The sequence below is a fragment of the Caretta caretta genome, chromosome 7, assembly GCF_965140235.1.
Source record: "Caretta caretta isolate rCarCar2 chromosome 7, rCarCar1.hap1, whole genome shotgun sequence".
Classification (NCBI taxonomy): domain Eukaryota; kingdom Metazoa; phylum Chordata; order Testudines; family Cheloniidae; genus Caretta; species Caretta caretta.
Window position 1 is genome coordinate 53,688,435 of NC_134212.1, and position 18,013 is coordinate 53,706,447.

Consider the following 18,013-nt stretch of genomic DNA (forward strand, 5'->3'; position numbering starts at 1 on the left):
GTGAGATGGGGCCAGGCAAGGAGCTGCCAGTGGGTGCTTTGCACCCACCAAATTTTCCCCATGGGTGCTCCAGCCCCGGAGCACCCATGGAGTCGGCGCCTAAGGTGCCACTTTTGGCTGGTTGTTAAATTTAGAAGCCCTTTTAGAACCAGTTGTCCCGTGGGACAACCGGTTCTAAAAGGGCTTCTAAATTTAACTGGTTCCAGCGAAAAGGTGAAAACCGGCTCCAGCTCACCACTGGTTACATACACACACCACTAGAATTCACAGTGTAGCATAAATGAGCATTCAGTTCCCAGTTCAGGTCACTCAGTGACAGCAAGTCTTTTCACAGATCTGAAAAAACAACTGCTTAGAAGTCTGCCATAGAGTGGTAGAAGATGGCCCATTACCATAACTCATGCTAAACATTTTGGGCCTTATTGTCAGTTACACTAAAGCCCTCTTACAGTACAGTAATGGGCAGCAATAGCTTCTGAGAATACAACCCATCCCCAGTCAGTGTAAAACTGGCATGAGGACCCTGCATTAACCCCCTCCAGTGTAGAAGGATTGGGCATGTGACCAGAGTGTACTACACTACAGCTATTTTTCATTTCCCAGGCCTGTAACTAGACTCTGAACAGCAAAGTGTAAGGTAGAGCAGCCCTGAGACTGCTCTAACTTACACTAAGGTCCAGGCAGGTCCCTATACAGCCAAGTACAGGGAACATAAAAGTGACAGCCATCTCTGCTCCCCGCTCTTAGCACAGAAACGGGACAGACAACAAGTAAGCTAAAGGAGATGAGAGCTTACATTACAGTGGTGAGGACTACTGGATAGAGCACTAGATTTGGCATGGAAACCTGGGTTTAATTACTGGCTCTGCCACAAGCCTGCTGGGTGACATTGGGCAAGTCACTTCCCTTTATGTGAAACAGGGATGATCATAGAATCATAGAATATCAGGGTTGGAAGGGACCTCAGGAGGTCATCTAGTCCAACCCCCTGCTCAAAAGCAGGACCAATCCCCAATTAAATCATCCCAGCCAGGGCTTTGTCAAGCCTGACCTTAAAAACTTCTAAGGAAGGAGATTCCACCACCTCCCTAGGCAACGCATTCCAGTGTTTCACCACCCTCCTAGTGAAAAAGTTTTTCCTAATATCCAACCTAACCTCCCCCACTGCAACTTGAGACCATTACTCCTTGTCCTGTCCTCTTCTACCACTGAGAATAGTCTAGAACCATCCTCTCTGGAACCACCTCTCAGGTAGTTGAAAGCAGCTATCAAATCCCCCCTCATTCTTCTCTTCTGCAGACTAAACAATCCCAGTTCCCTCAGCCTCTCCTCATAAGTCATGTGTTCCAGACCCCTAATCATTTTTGTTGCCCTTCGCTGGACTCTTTCCAATTTATCCACATCCTTCTTGTAGTGTGGGGCCCAAAACTGGACACAGTACTCCAGATGAGGCCTCACCAATGTCAAATAGAGGGGGATGATCACGTCCCTCGATCTGCTCGCTATGCCCCTACTGATACTTAGCATCTTTGTAAAGGGCTTTAAGATCCACTGATTAAAAGGCACTGTATAAGAGGTAGAGATTATTACCAATAACCAATAACTATCAGCAACTAGGACAAATCCAACTAGTAATATTTGATGAATCAGTGACCAGAAGGCTCAGCAAATTTAGGGCACTGCTATGCCTCTTACAGAACAGCATTTAACAATTTTGGCCCTAGCCATTTTAGCTGGTTCTAGATTAATGAGATGTAATATTTAAGCAACACTAAGCAACAGAGGTCGTGTTGATTTTCTGTTCATAATTACAACCTTCAAAACAAATTGGTAACTTTTCTAAAACTGAGTGAGATCTTCAGAACTCATCTCATGTCCAGTGAGAAAGAGTTTCTCTGCGGCAACCATCGGAGGTCAGGACACACTAGTAAAGGACTTGTTAACATAAAACTCCAAATCTCTAGAGTAAACTCAGTGGAATGTCAAATAACTGCCCTGTCTTTAGGGGAGGAGGAGCAGAGAGGGAGACCAAAGAGAAGCAGAATTAGCTAGCAAACGTATAAACCTTTTACATGAAGAGTTTGTCAGTGCTTTCCTTTGTGATGGTGTTAAAATCCAACAATTTTCAGAAAATTGTCTTTTTAACTGATTCTTGATTATTGGGTTTGATTAGTTAAGTATTCCCAGTGGAGTGCATGTGAGAGATTTACTGGACAGTAATAGTTCGGTTTTGATTCTTTGTTTCTGATGGGAGAAAAGGGCTTGTAAATTTAAGTATTCAGGAAGCACTGCAATTCGGAAGGAGCTTGTGACAGGGTGTATCTATCCTGCACTGGCTCCATAGTGGTTAACGGTGCCTTGCAGGCTGAGGAAGCCCCACCCCTCCACCCCTGCTGGGCACGTTCAGCCTGGAGACAGGGTGTAAAGGGAAGCAGCCGAGCTCACTTGGGCTGGACTGCAGAGGACAAAGGATGTGTACTGCAAGCTTCCTCCAGAGAGCTATGGGAGCCCCACTCCCCAGAGGCCAGGAATGCCGAACCCCAGGCAGACTCCGGACTGCCTGTGGAGATGTGGGAGGAAACTGAGCTGTCCGAGATCTCGCCAGCCAACAACCCCAGGGACCCAGAGGACCTGCGGACTGCCGCACTGGAAGACAGGGTAGGAAGTGACTCAGGGGAAACAGACACTGGTCTGGTCATAGGACCAGGAAACCCATCAGTGTGTTTTGGCTGGATCTTCATTGACCCCTTGGCGGAACCACCCACCGTTAGGGCCCTGGGCTGGGACCCGGTGGAGTAGGGCGGGCCTGGGTCCCCCTATCCCCAGGTGCCACCCCACCCCTGTGGGGAGGCCAGCCTCCCTACCTTAGGCCAAGAGGCCTGAGCTCCCCAGACTGTTTGGTTCTCCACCCTGCTGGAGAGTCTGAACCTCAGACCATTTGGTGCTCCGCCCTGATTAGTAGCCCAATCTGCTCTGACTATTAGGTCATGTTGCCCTGCGAGCAAGAGTAGCCAAAACGATTCTGACTACTATGCCGCACTCTCCTGTTTTGTGGGTTAGATTCTAGCAGGCCAAGGCACAGATAGATTCTAGCAGCCAAGGCATAACCCCGTATCGATCATACACATGACATCTACATTTTTCTACATCAGCATTTTGGATGCACAATCAGAGAGGAGCTGGCAATCCACTTTCAGGATTTCCATGTTGTGGATTCAGAGTCCTATGATCAATTAAACTCTGCAAAGGGAAGATAAGATTTTCATCAAAACGTCATTTGCAATTATTTCCTTAACTGGAATTGTGTGTGGCTCCAACACCACTTTTTACAAGTCATTGCCCTCCGATCCCACTGAGGGTTACCAAAAGAAACTACACCATTTCCTCAAGAAACTCCCTGAAAAAGCACAAGAACAAATCCGCACAGACACATCCCTGTAACCCCGACCTGGGGTATTCTATCTGCTACCCAAGATCCATAAACCTGGAAATCCTGGGCACCCCATCATCTCAGGCATTGGCACCCTGACAGCAGCATTGTCTGGCTATGTAGACTCTCTCCTTAGGCCCTATGCTACCAGCACTCCCAGCTATCTTCGAGACACCACTGACTTTCTGAGGAAACTACAATCCATCGGTGATCTTCCTGAAAACACCCTCCTGGCCACTATGGATGTAGAAACCCTCTACACCAACATTCCACACAAAGATGGACTACAAGCCATCAGGAACAGTATCCCCGATAATGTCATGGCAAACCTGGTGGCTGACCTTTGTGACTTTGTCCTCACCCACAACTATTTGGGGACAATGTATACCTTCAAGTCAGCAGGACTGCTATGGGTACCCGCATGGCCCCACAGTATGCCAACATTTTTATGGCTGACTTAGAACAACGCTTCCTCAGTTCTCATTCCCTAACGCCCCTACTCTACTTGCACTTCATTGATGCCATCTTCATCATCTAGACCCATGGAAAAGAATTCCTTGAGGAATTCCACCACGATTTCAACAATTTCCATCCCACTATCAACCTCAGCCTGGACCAGTCCACACAAGAGATCCACTTTCTGGACACTACAGTGCTAATAAGCGATGGTCACATAAACACCCCCTGACTGACCGACTGACCGCTATATGCCTACCTACATGCCTCCAGCTTTCATCCAGACCACATCACATGATCCATTGTCTACTGCGAAGCTCTAAGATGCAACCGCATTTGCTCCAATTTCTCAGACAGAGACAAACACCTACAAGAGTTCTATCAAGCATTCTTACAACTACAATACCCACCTGCTGAAGTGAAGAAACAGATTGACAGAGCCAGAAGAGTACCCAGAAGTCACCTACTACAGGACAAGCCCAACAAAGATAATAACAGAACACCACTAGCCATCACCTTCAGCCCCCAACTAAAACCTCTCCAACGCATCATCAAGGATCTACAACCTATCTTGAAGGACGACCCATCACTCTCACAGATCTTGGGAGACAGGCCAGTCCTTGCCTACAGACAGCCCCCAACCTGAAGCAAATACTCACCAGCAACCACACACCACACAACAGAACCACTAACTCAGGAACCTATCCTTTCAACGAAGCCCGTTGCCAACTGTGTCCACATATCTATTCAGGGGACACCATCATAGGGCCTAATCTACACCAGCCACACTATCGGAGGCTCGTTCACCTGCACATCTACCAATGTGATATATGCCATCATGTCCCAGCAATGCCCCTCTGCCATATACATTGGCCAAACCGGGCAGTCTCTACGTAAAAGAATAAATGGACACAAATCAGACGTCAAGAATTATAACATTCAGAAACCAGTCGGAAAACACTTCAATCTCTCTGGTCACTCGATTACAGACCTAAAAGTGGCAATTCTTCAACAAAAAAACTTCAAAAACAGACTCCAACGAGAGACTGCTGAATTGGAATTAATTTGCAAAGTGGATACAATTAACTTAGGCTTGAATAGAGACTGGGAGTGGATGAGTCATTACAAAAAGTAAAACTATTTCCCCATGTTTATTCCCCCCCCTCCACCCTCCACCCCCACTGTTCCCCAGACATTCTTGTTAACTCCTGGAAATGGCCCACCTTGACTATCACTTCAAAAGTTTTTCTCTCCCCCCACCCCACTCTCCTGCTGGTAACAGCTCATCTTAAGTGATCACTCTCCTTACAGTGTGTATAATAAACACCCATTTTTTCATGGTCTGCGTGTATATAAATCTCCTCACTGTATTTTCCACTTTATGCATCTGATGAAGTGAGCTGTAGCTCACAAAAGCTTATGCTCAAATAAATTGGTTAGTCTCTAAGGTGCCACAAGTACTCCTTTTCTTTTTGCGAATACAGACTAACACAGCTGCTACTCTGAAACCTGTTCAATTAAGTAGAGAGAGGCTGAATGTTACTGTCTATTACTGAGAAACATCTAGTTCTAGGAACACACCTAACTCTGTCCTTGTGTCTTAGAGCAGTTCTCCAAAGTAAATACATAGCCGGAACCTAACAAATTAGGGAAAATAAGTTTCCAGAGGGTAGGAACTGTCCCTTCAGCTCATTCCACTAAATGTATAGAGGGTATGTGAAATCTTTTCTAAGGAATCAGATTTCAACTCAGTCTTATCCCACTGTACTGCAAACTTCTCTAATAATGCAAAAGGAGAAGGTAGAAGAGTTAACCCTCATCCAGTAAAAACATGCATGATGCCCATACTTCAAGAGAGGACATACACATCAATGCCAATTAAATTTAAAAAGCCACAGATCTTGAAGCCCCAACACTAAGATCAAGCACACCTGTCCTACAGCAGTCTGGCAATAGATAGCACTCAGACAGGGCCAAATCTGAATGCTTTCTGGAAGCAGGGGCAGTAATGCAGATAAACACATTTAGAAACTAACAAAGCTGAACACTGACATTGACAAATCAGAAGGATTTCCTGCTGAAATGTGACTGGATGGTGCTAGAGTTCATATTTTCACCCCCAACATAAGCAGGAGGGCTTCAAAAACAAACAAAAAAACCTCATCCTGAAGATCAAGTGTGTGGAGATGACAAGAGAGACAAGGTGAGTGTGCTAATATCTTTCACTGGACCAGCTTCTGTCGGTGACAGAGACAAGCTTTTGAGCCCACACAGAGCTCTTCTTCAGGCCTGGAGAATGTACTCAAGAGTATTTCTACACAGGCATAAAAAAGATGTGGATGGTCTGAATCAGCTGACTCTCAGGCCACAACACTGATAAATAGCTGTGTAGACGTTCGGGCTCGTGCTGGGGGGACTTGTTAGTGGATTACAGATTGTTGTAATAAGCCATAAATCCAGTCTCTCTATTCAGTCCATGGTTTTTAGTGTCTAGTGAAGTTATGAATTTCAGTTATGAAATGTGTTAACTACTTATGCTAAACAATCTGTTCCATCTTCTATTTAGCTGTGACACTCTGAGTATGTTTCTAGACCTGAAGAAGAGCTCTCTGTAAACTCAAAAGCTTGTCTCTCTCACCAACAGAAGTTGGTCCAATAAAAGATATTATCTCACTGTGAGGAAGTGGGGAGTTTCCCTTTTTATGTTGTACAGTAACTCCTCACTTAAAGTCATCCCGGTTAATGTTGTTTCGTTGCTGATCAATTAGGGAACATGCTCATTTAAAGTTGTGCAATGCTCCCTTATAACCTCGTTTGGCTGCTTGCAGGAAGAGCAGCCCGTTGCAGCTAGCTGGTGGGGGCTTGGAACCAGGCAACCCCCCTATCAGCTCCCCTAAGCTCCAAGTTCCCAGTGCAGCAGCCACCCGCAGTTCAGCTGTCCCTCCCCCGACTGCCATGTGCTGCTCCTGCCCTCTGCCTTGGAGCTGCTCCCGGGAGCCTGCTGCTTGCTGTTCACAGGAGGGGGGAAGAAGGGGGCTAATGTCAGGGTGGCCCCCTCCCCCTTACTCCTGCCCCCTGCTTACCCCTTCTCCATATAGAGCAGGGTGGGGACAGGACAGGGCTCAGGACAGAGAGCTTGCTGGCTGCAGCTGCTGTCTCAACTTCCTGATTTTTTTAAAGGCAACATACTTAGAATGGGGTCACCATACTTAAAGGGGCAATGCATATCTCTCTCTCTCTCTCCCACGCACAGGGTGTGTGTCTCTGTCTGCCATGCTATCTCCCCTCCCTCCATTCATGCTGCCTTGTAGAGTGTGAGGCTACATTAACTACATCGTTAGTTGTTGCCCTTGAGGGCTCAACCGAATGCTAGATCATTTAGCAGTAAGGCATTCCCTGGGAAATATCCTACCCTCTGACTCCACCACCTCAACCAAGCTTCACAATCATCATTGCTGTGTACAGTATTAAACTGTTTAAAAGTTATACTCTGTGTGTGTGTGTCACACACAAAACGTTTTTTGTCTGGTGAAAAAAATTTCCCTGGAACCTAACCCCCCCCTTATTTACATTAATTCTTATGGGGAAATTGGATTCGCTTAACATCGTTCCGCTTTAAGTCACATTTTTCAGGACCATAACTACAACATTAAGCGAGGAGTTACTGTATGTGAGTTTTACTGTTTTGCACGAATACTGTGTGCCTCAGTTTCCCTGGAGGCTGCATCAATACCTCGATGGTGAGAATAGGGGTGTGAGAGTTTGGCTGAGACCTGTGGGGCTGGTGAGGCTGCTCCAGCTGCCTGCACATATGCTATGACCAGTGCCCTTCATAACCTGAGACCCAGGAGGGGGATGCAACCAGGTGATGACCAGGTGAAGCGAGACAAAGACAAGGAGGAGCAACAGGGGTGTCGGAAGTCGGGTTGCTGGAAACTGGCAGTCTGCTTGTAGGGACTGGAAGAGGGGGAGTCCAGGGCTTCTGGCCCAGGAATCCCCAAGATGGACTTGGCTGAAAGTCACTGATTTCTGTGCTAACAAGATGTGTTCTATGCTATGTTCCTTTTGAATAATAAACTTCTGTTTTACTGGCAGTCAGACTCATGTCTGCCTGTGGAGTTGGGGTGCAGGGCCCTCTGGCTTCCCCAGGAGCCTTGCCTGGGTGGACTCGCTGCTGGAAGCAAATGTTGTGGAAGAGGATGCTGAATGCTCCGAGGTCAGATCCAGGAAGGTCGATGCTGTATAAGCTTCTTGCCATGGCGACGGTATGCTCAGAGAGAGGAGGCATGCTCCCCCAGAGTCCTGACTGGCTTCATATGGAGTAGTTACAAAGCATTTTTAAAAAGCCTCATTTGAGGGTGAAGGAACAAACCATCCCAAAGTGCAGAAAGAATAGCAAATATGGCAGGCGACCAGCTTGGCTTAACAGTGGAATCTTCAGTGAGCTTAGATTACAAAAGGAAGCTTACAAGAAGTGAAATTTGGACAGATGACTAGAGAGGAGTATACAAATATTGCTAGAGCATGCAGAGGTGTAATCAGGAAGGCCAAGGCACAACTGGAGTTGCAGCTAGCAACTTACATGAAAGGTAACAAGAGGGGTTTCTACAGATACGTTAGCACCAAGAAGATGGTCAGGGAAAGTGTGGGACCCTTACTGAATGGGGGAGGCAATTACTGAGTGGAAAAAGGCAAATATAGTGCCCATATTTAAAAAAAAAAAGGGGGGGGGGAATAGAATCCGGGGAACTACAGACCAGTCAGCCTCATTTCAGTCCCTGGCAAAATCATGGAGCAGGTCCACAAGGAATCCATTTTGAAGCACTTGGAGGAGAGGAAGGTTATCAGGAACATTCAACATGGATTTACCAAGGGCAAGTCATGCCTGACCAACCTGACTGCCTCCTATGATGAGATGACTGGCTCAGTGGATATAGGGAAGGCGGTGGATGTGATATATCTTGATTTTAGCAAAGCTTTTGATACAGTCTCCCACAGTATTCTTGCCAGCAAGTTAAGGAAGTATGGGCTGGATGAATGGACTAGAAGGTGGATAGAAAGCTGGCTAGATTGTCGGGCTCAACAGGTAGTGATCAACGGCTCGATGTGTAGTTGGCATCCGGTATCAAGTGGAGCGCCCCAGGGGTCAGTTGTGTTCAACATCTTTATTAATGATCTGGATGATGCGATTAATTGCATTCTCAGCAAGTTCGCAGATGACGCTAAGCTGGGGGGGGGGGGGAGGTAGATACGGTGGAGGGTAGGGTCCAGAGTGACCTAGACAAATTGGAGGATTGGGCCAAAAGAAATCTGATGAGGTTCAACAAGGAGAAGTGCAGAGTTCTGAACTTAGGACGGAAGAATCCCATGCACTGTATAGGCTGGGGACCAAGTGGCTAAGCAGCAGTTCTTCAGAAAAGGACCTGGAGATTACAGTGGACAAGAAGCTGGATATGAGTCAGCAGTGTGCCCTTGTTGCCAAGAAGGCCAATGGCATATTGGGCTGATTATTCCCCTCTATTCAGCACTGGTAAGACCATACCTTGAGTATTGTGTCCAGTTTTGGTCTGTCCCCCCCACTACAGAACGGATGCGAACAAATTGGACAGAGTCCAGCAGAGGGCAACGAAAATGATTAGGGGGCTGGGGCACATGACTCACGAGGAGAGGCTGAGGGAACTAGGGTTCGAGGAGAGGCTGAGGGTACGAGGGAACTGGGGTTATTTAGTCCGCAGAAGAGAAGAGTGAGGGGGGAATTTGATAGCAGCCTTCAATTACCTGAAGGGGGTTCCAAAGAGGATGGAGCTCACTTGTTCTCAGTGGTGGCAGATGACAGAACAAGGAGCAATGGTCTCAGGTTGCAGTGGAGGAGGTTTAGTTTGGATATTAGGAAACACTATTTCACTAGGAGGGTGGTGAAGCACCCAAATGGGTTACCTAGAGAGGTGGTGGAATCTCCATCCTTAGATGTTTTTAAGGCCTAGCTTGACAAAGCCTTAGCTGGGATGATTTAGTTGATGTTGGTCCTGCTTTGAGCAGTGGATTGGACTAGATGACCTCCTGAGGTCTCTTCCAACCCTAATATTCTATGACTGCCCCAGTGACTCTGTGACACTCACCCACCTTGTCTCTCTAATATCCTGGGACCAACATGGCTAAAACAACACTGCATACAACAATGGAGATGACAATGCATCCACTGAGAGATGTTTAATGCATTTGACTGGGACACTATTGGGATTGCTGTTGGGAAGTATGCATAGGTCAGAGTATTCAGTCTCAGGCATATTCAGTTGCTCCTTTATCTGCCTTTTACTGGAAGAATGTTTTTCAGAGATAAGATGGAGGACATCTTCATTTATGTGAAAGGATTGCCTGCTTAAAACCACAGTTACCCACCCAGAGGCAGATTTCTCTGCCTAAAGGTGGTCTAGTGATTCATCTGCACATCTAACAATGTGATATATGCCATCATGTGCCAGCAATGCCCCTCTGCCATATACATTGGCCAAACCGGGCAGTCTCTACGTAAAAGAATAAATGGACACAAATCAGACGTCAAGAATTATAATATTCAGAAACCAGTCGGAAAACACTTCAATCTCTCTGGTCACTCGATTACAGACCTAAAAGTGGCAATTCTTCAACAAAAAAACTTCAAAAACAGACTCCAACGAGAGACTGCTGAATTGGAATTAATTTGCAAAGTGGATACAATTAACTTAGGCTTGAATAGAGACTGGGAGTGGATGGGTCATTACAAAAAGTAAAACTATTTCCCCGTGTTTATTCCCCCACCCTCCACCCCCACTGTTCCCCAGACATTCTTGTTAACTCCTGGAAATGGCCCACCTTGACTATCACTTCAAAAGTTTTTCTCTCCCCCCACCCCACTCTCCTGCTGGTAACAGCTCATCTTAAGTGATCACTCTCCTTACAGTGTGTATGATAAACACCCATTTTTTCATGGTCTGCGTGTATATAAATCTCCTCACTGTATTTTCCACTTTATGCATCTGATGAAGTGAGCTCTAGCTCACAAAAGCTTATGCTCAAATAAATTGGTTAGTCTCTAAGGTGCCACAAGTACTCCTTTTCTTTTTGCGAATACAGATACTATTAACTTAGGCTTCAATAAAGACTGGGAGTGGATGTGTCATTACACAAAGTAAAATTATTTCCCATGTTTATTCTCCCCCCTACCTCCCAGACGTTCTTGTCAACTGCTGGAAATGGCCTACCTTGATTATCACTACAAAAGTTCCCTGCTCTCCTGCTGGTAATAGCGCACCTTACCCGATCACTCTTGTTACAGTGTGTATGGTAACACCCATTGTTTCATGTTCTCTGTGTATATAAATCTTCCATTGTATTTTCCACTGAATGCATCCGATGAAGTGAGCTGTAGCTCACGAAAGCTTATGCTCAAATAAATTTGTTAGTCTCTAAGGTGCCACAAGTACTCCTTTTCTTTTTGCAGATACAGACTAACACGGCTGCTACTCTGACACAGAGCAAGTTGAGATTCAGGCAACTTTTAACAGGCTTTTAATATTTTCAAATTACTTTAGGCTTTGGTGTTGCTCTCCACACATGCTGGGTTAATCCTAAAACTTGGGATTGTATTCACAGAGAGTATGCGGTTTTAATTGGATTGTATTTCATAGGTGTGTGTGTCACACACGGGCACATGTGTGTAGAATATTACCTTATCAAAACTGGTCACAGACAATCAATCAGTTAAAGACAATTGGCTGAGGACTAGTGGATTTTTTCAATTCACACCATCAAAAAGGCAGCACTGGCAGACCATTGTCTAGGTTAAATTTTTATATCTAGGCCCCTACCAAATTCGCGGCCAGGAAAAACGCATCATAGACCATGAAATCTGGTGTCCCTCCCGCCATGAAATCTAGTCTTGTGTGTCTTGTGCTTTTACCCTATACTATACAGATTTCATGGCAGGACCCCAGCATTTCTCAAATTGGGGGTCTTGACCCAAAAGGGAGCTGTAGGGGGGTCGCAAGGTTATTTTAGAGGGGTCATGGTATTGCCACCCTTACTTCTACTCTGCCTTCAGGACTTGGCGACCAGAGAACAGCAGCTATTGGCCAGGTGCCCAGCTCTGAAGGCAGCGTCCTGCCAGCAGCAGCACAGAAGTAAGGGTGGCAATACCATACCATGCTGCGTTGCTTCCTTCAGAGCTGGATGGCCAGAGTGGCAGCTGCTGACTGAAGTCACAGCTCTGCAGGCAGTAGCGCAGAAGTAAAGTTGGCAATACCATATCATGCCACTCTTACTTGTGCACTGCTGCTGGTGGCGGTGGCTCTGCCTTCAGAGCTGGTCTCCCAGCCAGCAACCACTGCTCTCCAGCTGCCCAGCTCTGAAGACAGCACTGCTGCCAGCAGCAGTGCAGAAGGGTAGCAGTACTGCAAACCCCCTACAATAACCTTGTGACCCCCCTCCCCTCCCCACTCCTTTTTTGGTCAGGATCCATACAATTACATCATGAAATTTCAGATTTAAATAGCTGAAATCATGAAATTTATTATTTAAAAAATCCTATGACTGTGAAATTGATCAAAATGGACCGTGAATTTGGTAGGCCCTATTTATACACTTAGGATACTGGTGCAAATTTTGCTCTGTCTCAATGTCATCTATCAGAGACTACATAGCCCATGAATTATGTCTACTGATAACACTTACCTTTGTTTGTCACTTGGTCTTCTGTGTTCAGATTGTTCATCACTATTTCCAATTAAACTGCATCTAAAATAAAGTAAAACCAGAATAGGTTCAGTTCAGAATATACCATAGTTCTTTTTAGTAGATTTTCTCATTTACCTTCAACCAAAACAGACTAGCAAGATTCAACATTATCAGCTACTGACTCTCAAATAAGCCACCTTACTTGACATCATAAATGGTCATCACAACCACTGAACAAATACAAAAGGCATCAATAATGAACAGCTTTAAAAAAAAAAACTTGAGTGAACCCTCATATTGACCTTCCTTGTAGGTTTGTACAAATCATCATTGGATGTCAAATTTAATATAGAGAAAAATTCTGAAGTATTCTATTTGCAAGAACTCACTAAACGAAAATTAGCAAAATAAATGGAAGCAGAAATTCAAGATGACAATTTAAGCTTCAATTATATTGCTTTAAAGTATTGCTTTAAAGCTTAACTAAGTGACCATTTACACTATTCCCATTTTTCTGCCAATTAAAAATGATTTAGAAAATACTGTTCAAAATAACAAAACAAAAACACAATGCTAGAAGCAGCAGCCCATGCACAAAATTTATTGTGTGCTACTGTTTATAAAATACTTGAATAGTTCGGAACATGCATAAAATTTTCAACTTAGACAGGGGTTTCTACAGATTGTACTTTATGGCAAACCAAAAGGGAGATGAACTCTAGTGACTTAAGTTTCAAGTTGTGTTCCAGGGGATGAGAAAGGTAGGTAGCAAATGTCAAAATATATAACAAAGTACAGTGACAATCAGTACAGTTCATTATTTGTGAACAAATCAGCATATGGTTTCAATTTTTAGTTTAACCAAGCAGTCCTGTAGCTAAAAAACATGCAGTCTCAATTTTACACTTTCACTAATGCCTTAACAACTGAACAGAACAATTGCTTATGCGCTGCATTGCCTAAATAAAAATATTTCCATAACATTTTCAGTTTCCTTTATAGAATTACGAAAAATAATAAAAAGCTTGCAGCTATTCAGCCTGGCCAGTGATTATTAACTATTTAAGCAACTTTAACACTCACAATACAGTAAAAGTACCCATAACATCTATATAACCTATAGACGTTGTTCCTGTACATCAGAGATCTATATATTAAATATTTGCAAAATGAAAACATGCATACACAAAATACAATGCCACGCTTTACAGACTTGATATGAATCAAAATGTACTTTAACATAATGTACAAAGTTCAATTAAAAGTACCTTAAAATTAACAATTGCATTATTTTTCAAACTTTTAAAATTTTAAATATATTTTTAAATTCACGGTGGGGGGAGAATCTCAAAAGTTGGGCATAAAAGTTTCTACATTAAATATTTTAAAATCTGTGTTCAAGTAATAAACATTCCTACATAGAAATCTTCTGATAAGCTTTAACTAAAAAATACAGTGAATATAATACAGAATTAGCAACATCTAAGGAGTACACCTGAGGTCAGCATTTTACAGAATAACCAACTGCGATTTTTGGCATTTTTTTCATTTATTTAACATACACTTTTTGCAGCCTCAGATTTTTTTTAAGACTATTCTAATATATGTTTTTAAAGACACTTCATGAAACCAATGTCCATTAATAAATAGTAGCTCTTAGGGTTGTATTTGAAAGTCTGATTGAAAAAAAAAAAACAAAAAAACCCCTAGCTCTGCTGAAAAGAAAATCCCATTTTGTAAACTTAAAGTGTTGACTATGATAAGCGTAAAATGCTAGTCTAGATGTGCTTTAGTGATAACAGCCCAACCATTTCCCCATAGCTCTCCTCAAGATTCAGCCAGCAATGTTGGAATTTCTGTAAATATATGAAGCATGCTCACAGATGTTCCGTCATCACTTATAGAGAGGGGCTGTTGCCTCAAAAGCACGATGGTTTGTCTTCAGCGGGATCAAGTTATGTTTTCCACATTATATTAAGAAGTCAGTTTGACTGATTCCCCCTGGCTATTTCATCTGTTGTCATGTCAAAAAGCAGTACTCTAGGAATTCTCAGGCAAGACATATGAGTAAACCAGAAGTTGGTGTGGTCACTGTGCATTGTTGTTGCCAGTCCCATTGTTTCCATTGGCATTTGTTGTGTTTACAGAATTAATACCATCTTGCTGAAGAGCATCTTTTCTTGGTGGCATTCTCTCATTGATCCTATCCAAACCTTTTGCCTCTTCAAAACTGCAGATTTTATGTTGCGGAGAAAATCCTCGTATTGCTTAACAAAATGCAAATTTCATAGGTCAGTAACAGAAAAATAAGTTGAAAGTATATACTTTTTCTAATAAAATGATTTAAAAAGACATCTAAGAAATTAGCCAAAGAAACTTTTATGGCTCTACAACTGAATTAGTAACGCTTATATAATGTGCTTTCCTAGAATGTTCAATGGCAATCATGATTTCAACTGACAATCAAAATAGTATATGTCAAATATATTTCCGTAAGAATCAAGGTGGCTTAAACCTACTTTGCTGCTGAGCACTCCTGGTGTGATCAGTGCTAACAACTGCTTTGCTGCTGCGTGTATCAGGCTCATCTTAACATCCCGTTCACTTCAATGGAATGTCAATAAGCAGCTCAGTAAGTGCAGTGAAGGCAAAGCAGCACAAGTGTTTAAAAAAAAAAAAGCCTTCAGATTTTGCATACAAATCAAAGTCCTGATCCTGCAGTTTTCATGGAGGCAAAACTGCAGAATATGGCTCTAACTCTGTTCTAATCATGTGGATAGTTGAAATGGACACAACCACAGTCTTAGAGTCATCAGTTGGGCATGACTTTAAACAGGAAACTAGATATTACTCTTCTACACATCATTTTAAATGAAATAGGAAATGCCTTCTTACTAAGCTGCATTTAGATGTAAAAATGGCTGACCATATGAAAAGCCTGAAGTCTTAGCAACAAAATTTTCTGTTGTATGTGTGTGCGCAGTATCCACTGATTACAATGGAACAGAATTTGGCTCTTGATAATATTTTTGGATAGCTGACTTCCACAATGTAAAAAAAGTAGTCATTAAATGGTGTTTTGCGACCAAATTTGAAACAAACTAATTGCTATACTGTTTGTCATTCACTTAATTTAACATTGTGATATAGGAAATCAAAATGCGTATATAAAAGGCTCTTATTTACAGACCCTAAAATTGTATGGAGTTTTAACGATATTAATATTAACAAAGGATGCCTGAACAGCAACATATTTGGTACAGCAACATTGGCAACCCCTGTATTTTGTTATGCCTTTCATTGTCAGGTGTGTGTACATACTATAAACAAATTTGGTCAGCAAACTACCCTCAAAATCACATAGTAAAAATAGGAACACTGTAATGATAGGTCTTGCACTACCAGATGTGTTATGGAAAGTGATGAAAAGATTAGATTTCAAGCCACTAAGAATAAATTTTATCAAAAGAAACATGCATAAAGAACCCCCACCCCCAACTCAAAACATATTTGCAGTTGAATTCAGAAAAAACAAAATTCAACACGACCACTTTTTAAAGTCGTCAAGACACAAACCACGTATCACAACATGCTTTACACAAATAAAAAGCAAAAAACTATTGCACATTTTGTAAAGAAACTGGGGGAAAAACAAAATGATTTCTCTGAAACATTATTAAAGGAAGTTATTATCCTAAGGCAAGAAATGAATGTTACATATAAAATGGATGAATCAATGCAGTTGATTCATCTCTGGTTGTGCAAGTTGAATGTAAGACACACGCACACAGAATAGTTTCAAATTCCCGCCCAGACGCCACAGATCTCTGCCACTGGCAAAGACTCTGATCATACCTTTTTCAGCCTCAATTGCCTCTACTGTGGCTGTACAGAAGTGAGCAGATGCATGCAAAATGAATGAGAAAGATGAAGAGTGTAATATCGCATAGCAGAAAAGGCAATGATCAATTTAATATATCACCCTAGCCCAGATCTGATTGCAAATATTTTTCAGTGAAAATTAAGACTATTTCATAAACTGAAGTGAAGTGACTCCTACATCTCAAGTGACAGTTTATCAAATGCAACACTCATATAATGCAACTTAATCTACCTATTGTATGTAACTGGTTGATTATTTCTTTACGTAAAACTAACATACAACCCTAAATACTGTTAAGGTTAGGGGCATATTTTGGTTTCAACTAGGTTCTACAAATTCTTTGAAGGTCCATAGCACGTTACTGGACTCTATGTTACCAAGAAAGATGTTATAAAGGAGCGAAGTTAAGACTATCAGTGTTTTATTAGTAAGACAAAATACTAATTTAGTACAAATGGATTTTATCTTTTTATTTAATGTTTGACACAATGGTCCTTGCACACATCTTTTGCACTCAGAAGCTGAATTCAGTACTTGGATTTTAGCACTGAATTCTAAGCAAAAAAGTGATGCTGTGATTCAAACTGAATTCATTAAATGAAATTCAGGTATTAGAGCATACAAACAAAAAATCTAACAAGTCACGTTTACAAATGCCAAACAGCAACTCGCATTTAGGGAAGTAAACCAAGATCTTTATAGCTGGAGGAGCTCTGGACAAACACACTCATATACTTTGGTGGATGGATGAATTTACAATGTAAACATTTCAAAGATCCATGCCATGTCTACCCTAGCACTTTTGTCAGAAAAGGGTATGAAAAAAACACCTCCCGACCGACTGAGTTTCACCAACAGAAGTGCTGGTATGGACAGTGCTATGTTGGCGGGAGATGCCCTCCCACCAACATAGCTCAATGAGGGGTGGTTTAATTATGCCAATAGGAGAGCTCTCTCCCATCAGCATAGAGCAGCTACATGGGAGACCATACAGGGGCATAGCTGCAGTGGTGCCGCTGTAAGGTCTGTAGTGTAGACATAGCCCTAATTGACCAGTTAGGAGTTAGTGTTTCTAAAGTTAAGTAGCTGTGTAAACAGCTGTAACTTTTTATATTTAAGGATTCTCCAAGTTCATATTTTGTACAAAATATGACTATACAATCTACAAAGTTGTCTAACTTAATGTAAAATTATTAGGTCTAATTAGACTACCAAGACCTTAGCCATCTTTTTCTAGTACAGCCTTGCTGCATAAACCATTTATTACTAAATCTTTTCAGTGAAAAATTGAGTACATTTCACTAATGATAAGTAATTCTGTTCATCTCCCTTCCATCAATCCTACCTCCAAAACAGACATTTAGAATCACAGAATTATAGAACTGGAAGGGACCTCGAGAGGTCATCTAGTCCAGTCCCCTGGACTCAAGACACGACTAAGTATTATCTAGACCGGGGTGGGCAAACTATGACTGGCGGACTGCATCCAGCCTGCCAGCCGTTTTAATCTGGCCCTCAAGCCCCCAGAAGGC

General features: G+C 42.7%; 1 protein-coding gene across 6 annotated transcripts in view; it reads right to left on the minus strand.

The window, feature by feature from the left end:
* Window positions 1-12,595: 12,595 nt before the first annotated feature.
* The window catches only part of PPP3CB (protein phosphatase 3 catalytic subunit beta), a 62,226-nt gene continuing 56,808 nt past the window's right edge, over window positions 12,596-18,013 (minus strand). For 3 of the 6 annotated variants that reach the window (XM_048858034.2, XM_048858035.2, XM_048858039.2), the window contains exons 13-14: window positions 16,454-16,483; window positions 13,173-14,865 (exon numbers count right to left, since the gene is read on the minus strand). In XM_048858034.2, the coding sequence (XP_048713991.1) occupies window positions 14,687-14,865; window positions 16,454-16,483 (209 nt within the window). In that variant the 3' untranslated portion in view covers window positions 13,173-14,686. Of the gene's footprint in view, window positions 12,659-13,172; window positions 14,866-16,453; window positions 16,484-18,013 lie in introns of those variants that run through there. The other 3 variants (XM_048858037.2, XM_048858036.2, XM_075130685.1) reach the window with 2 other exon arrangements.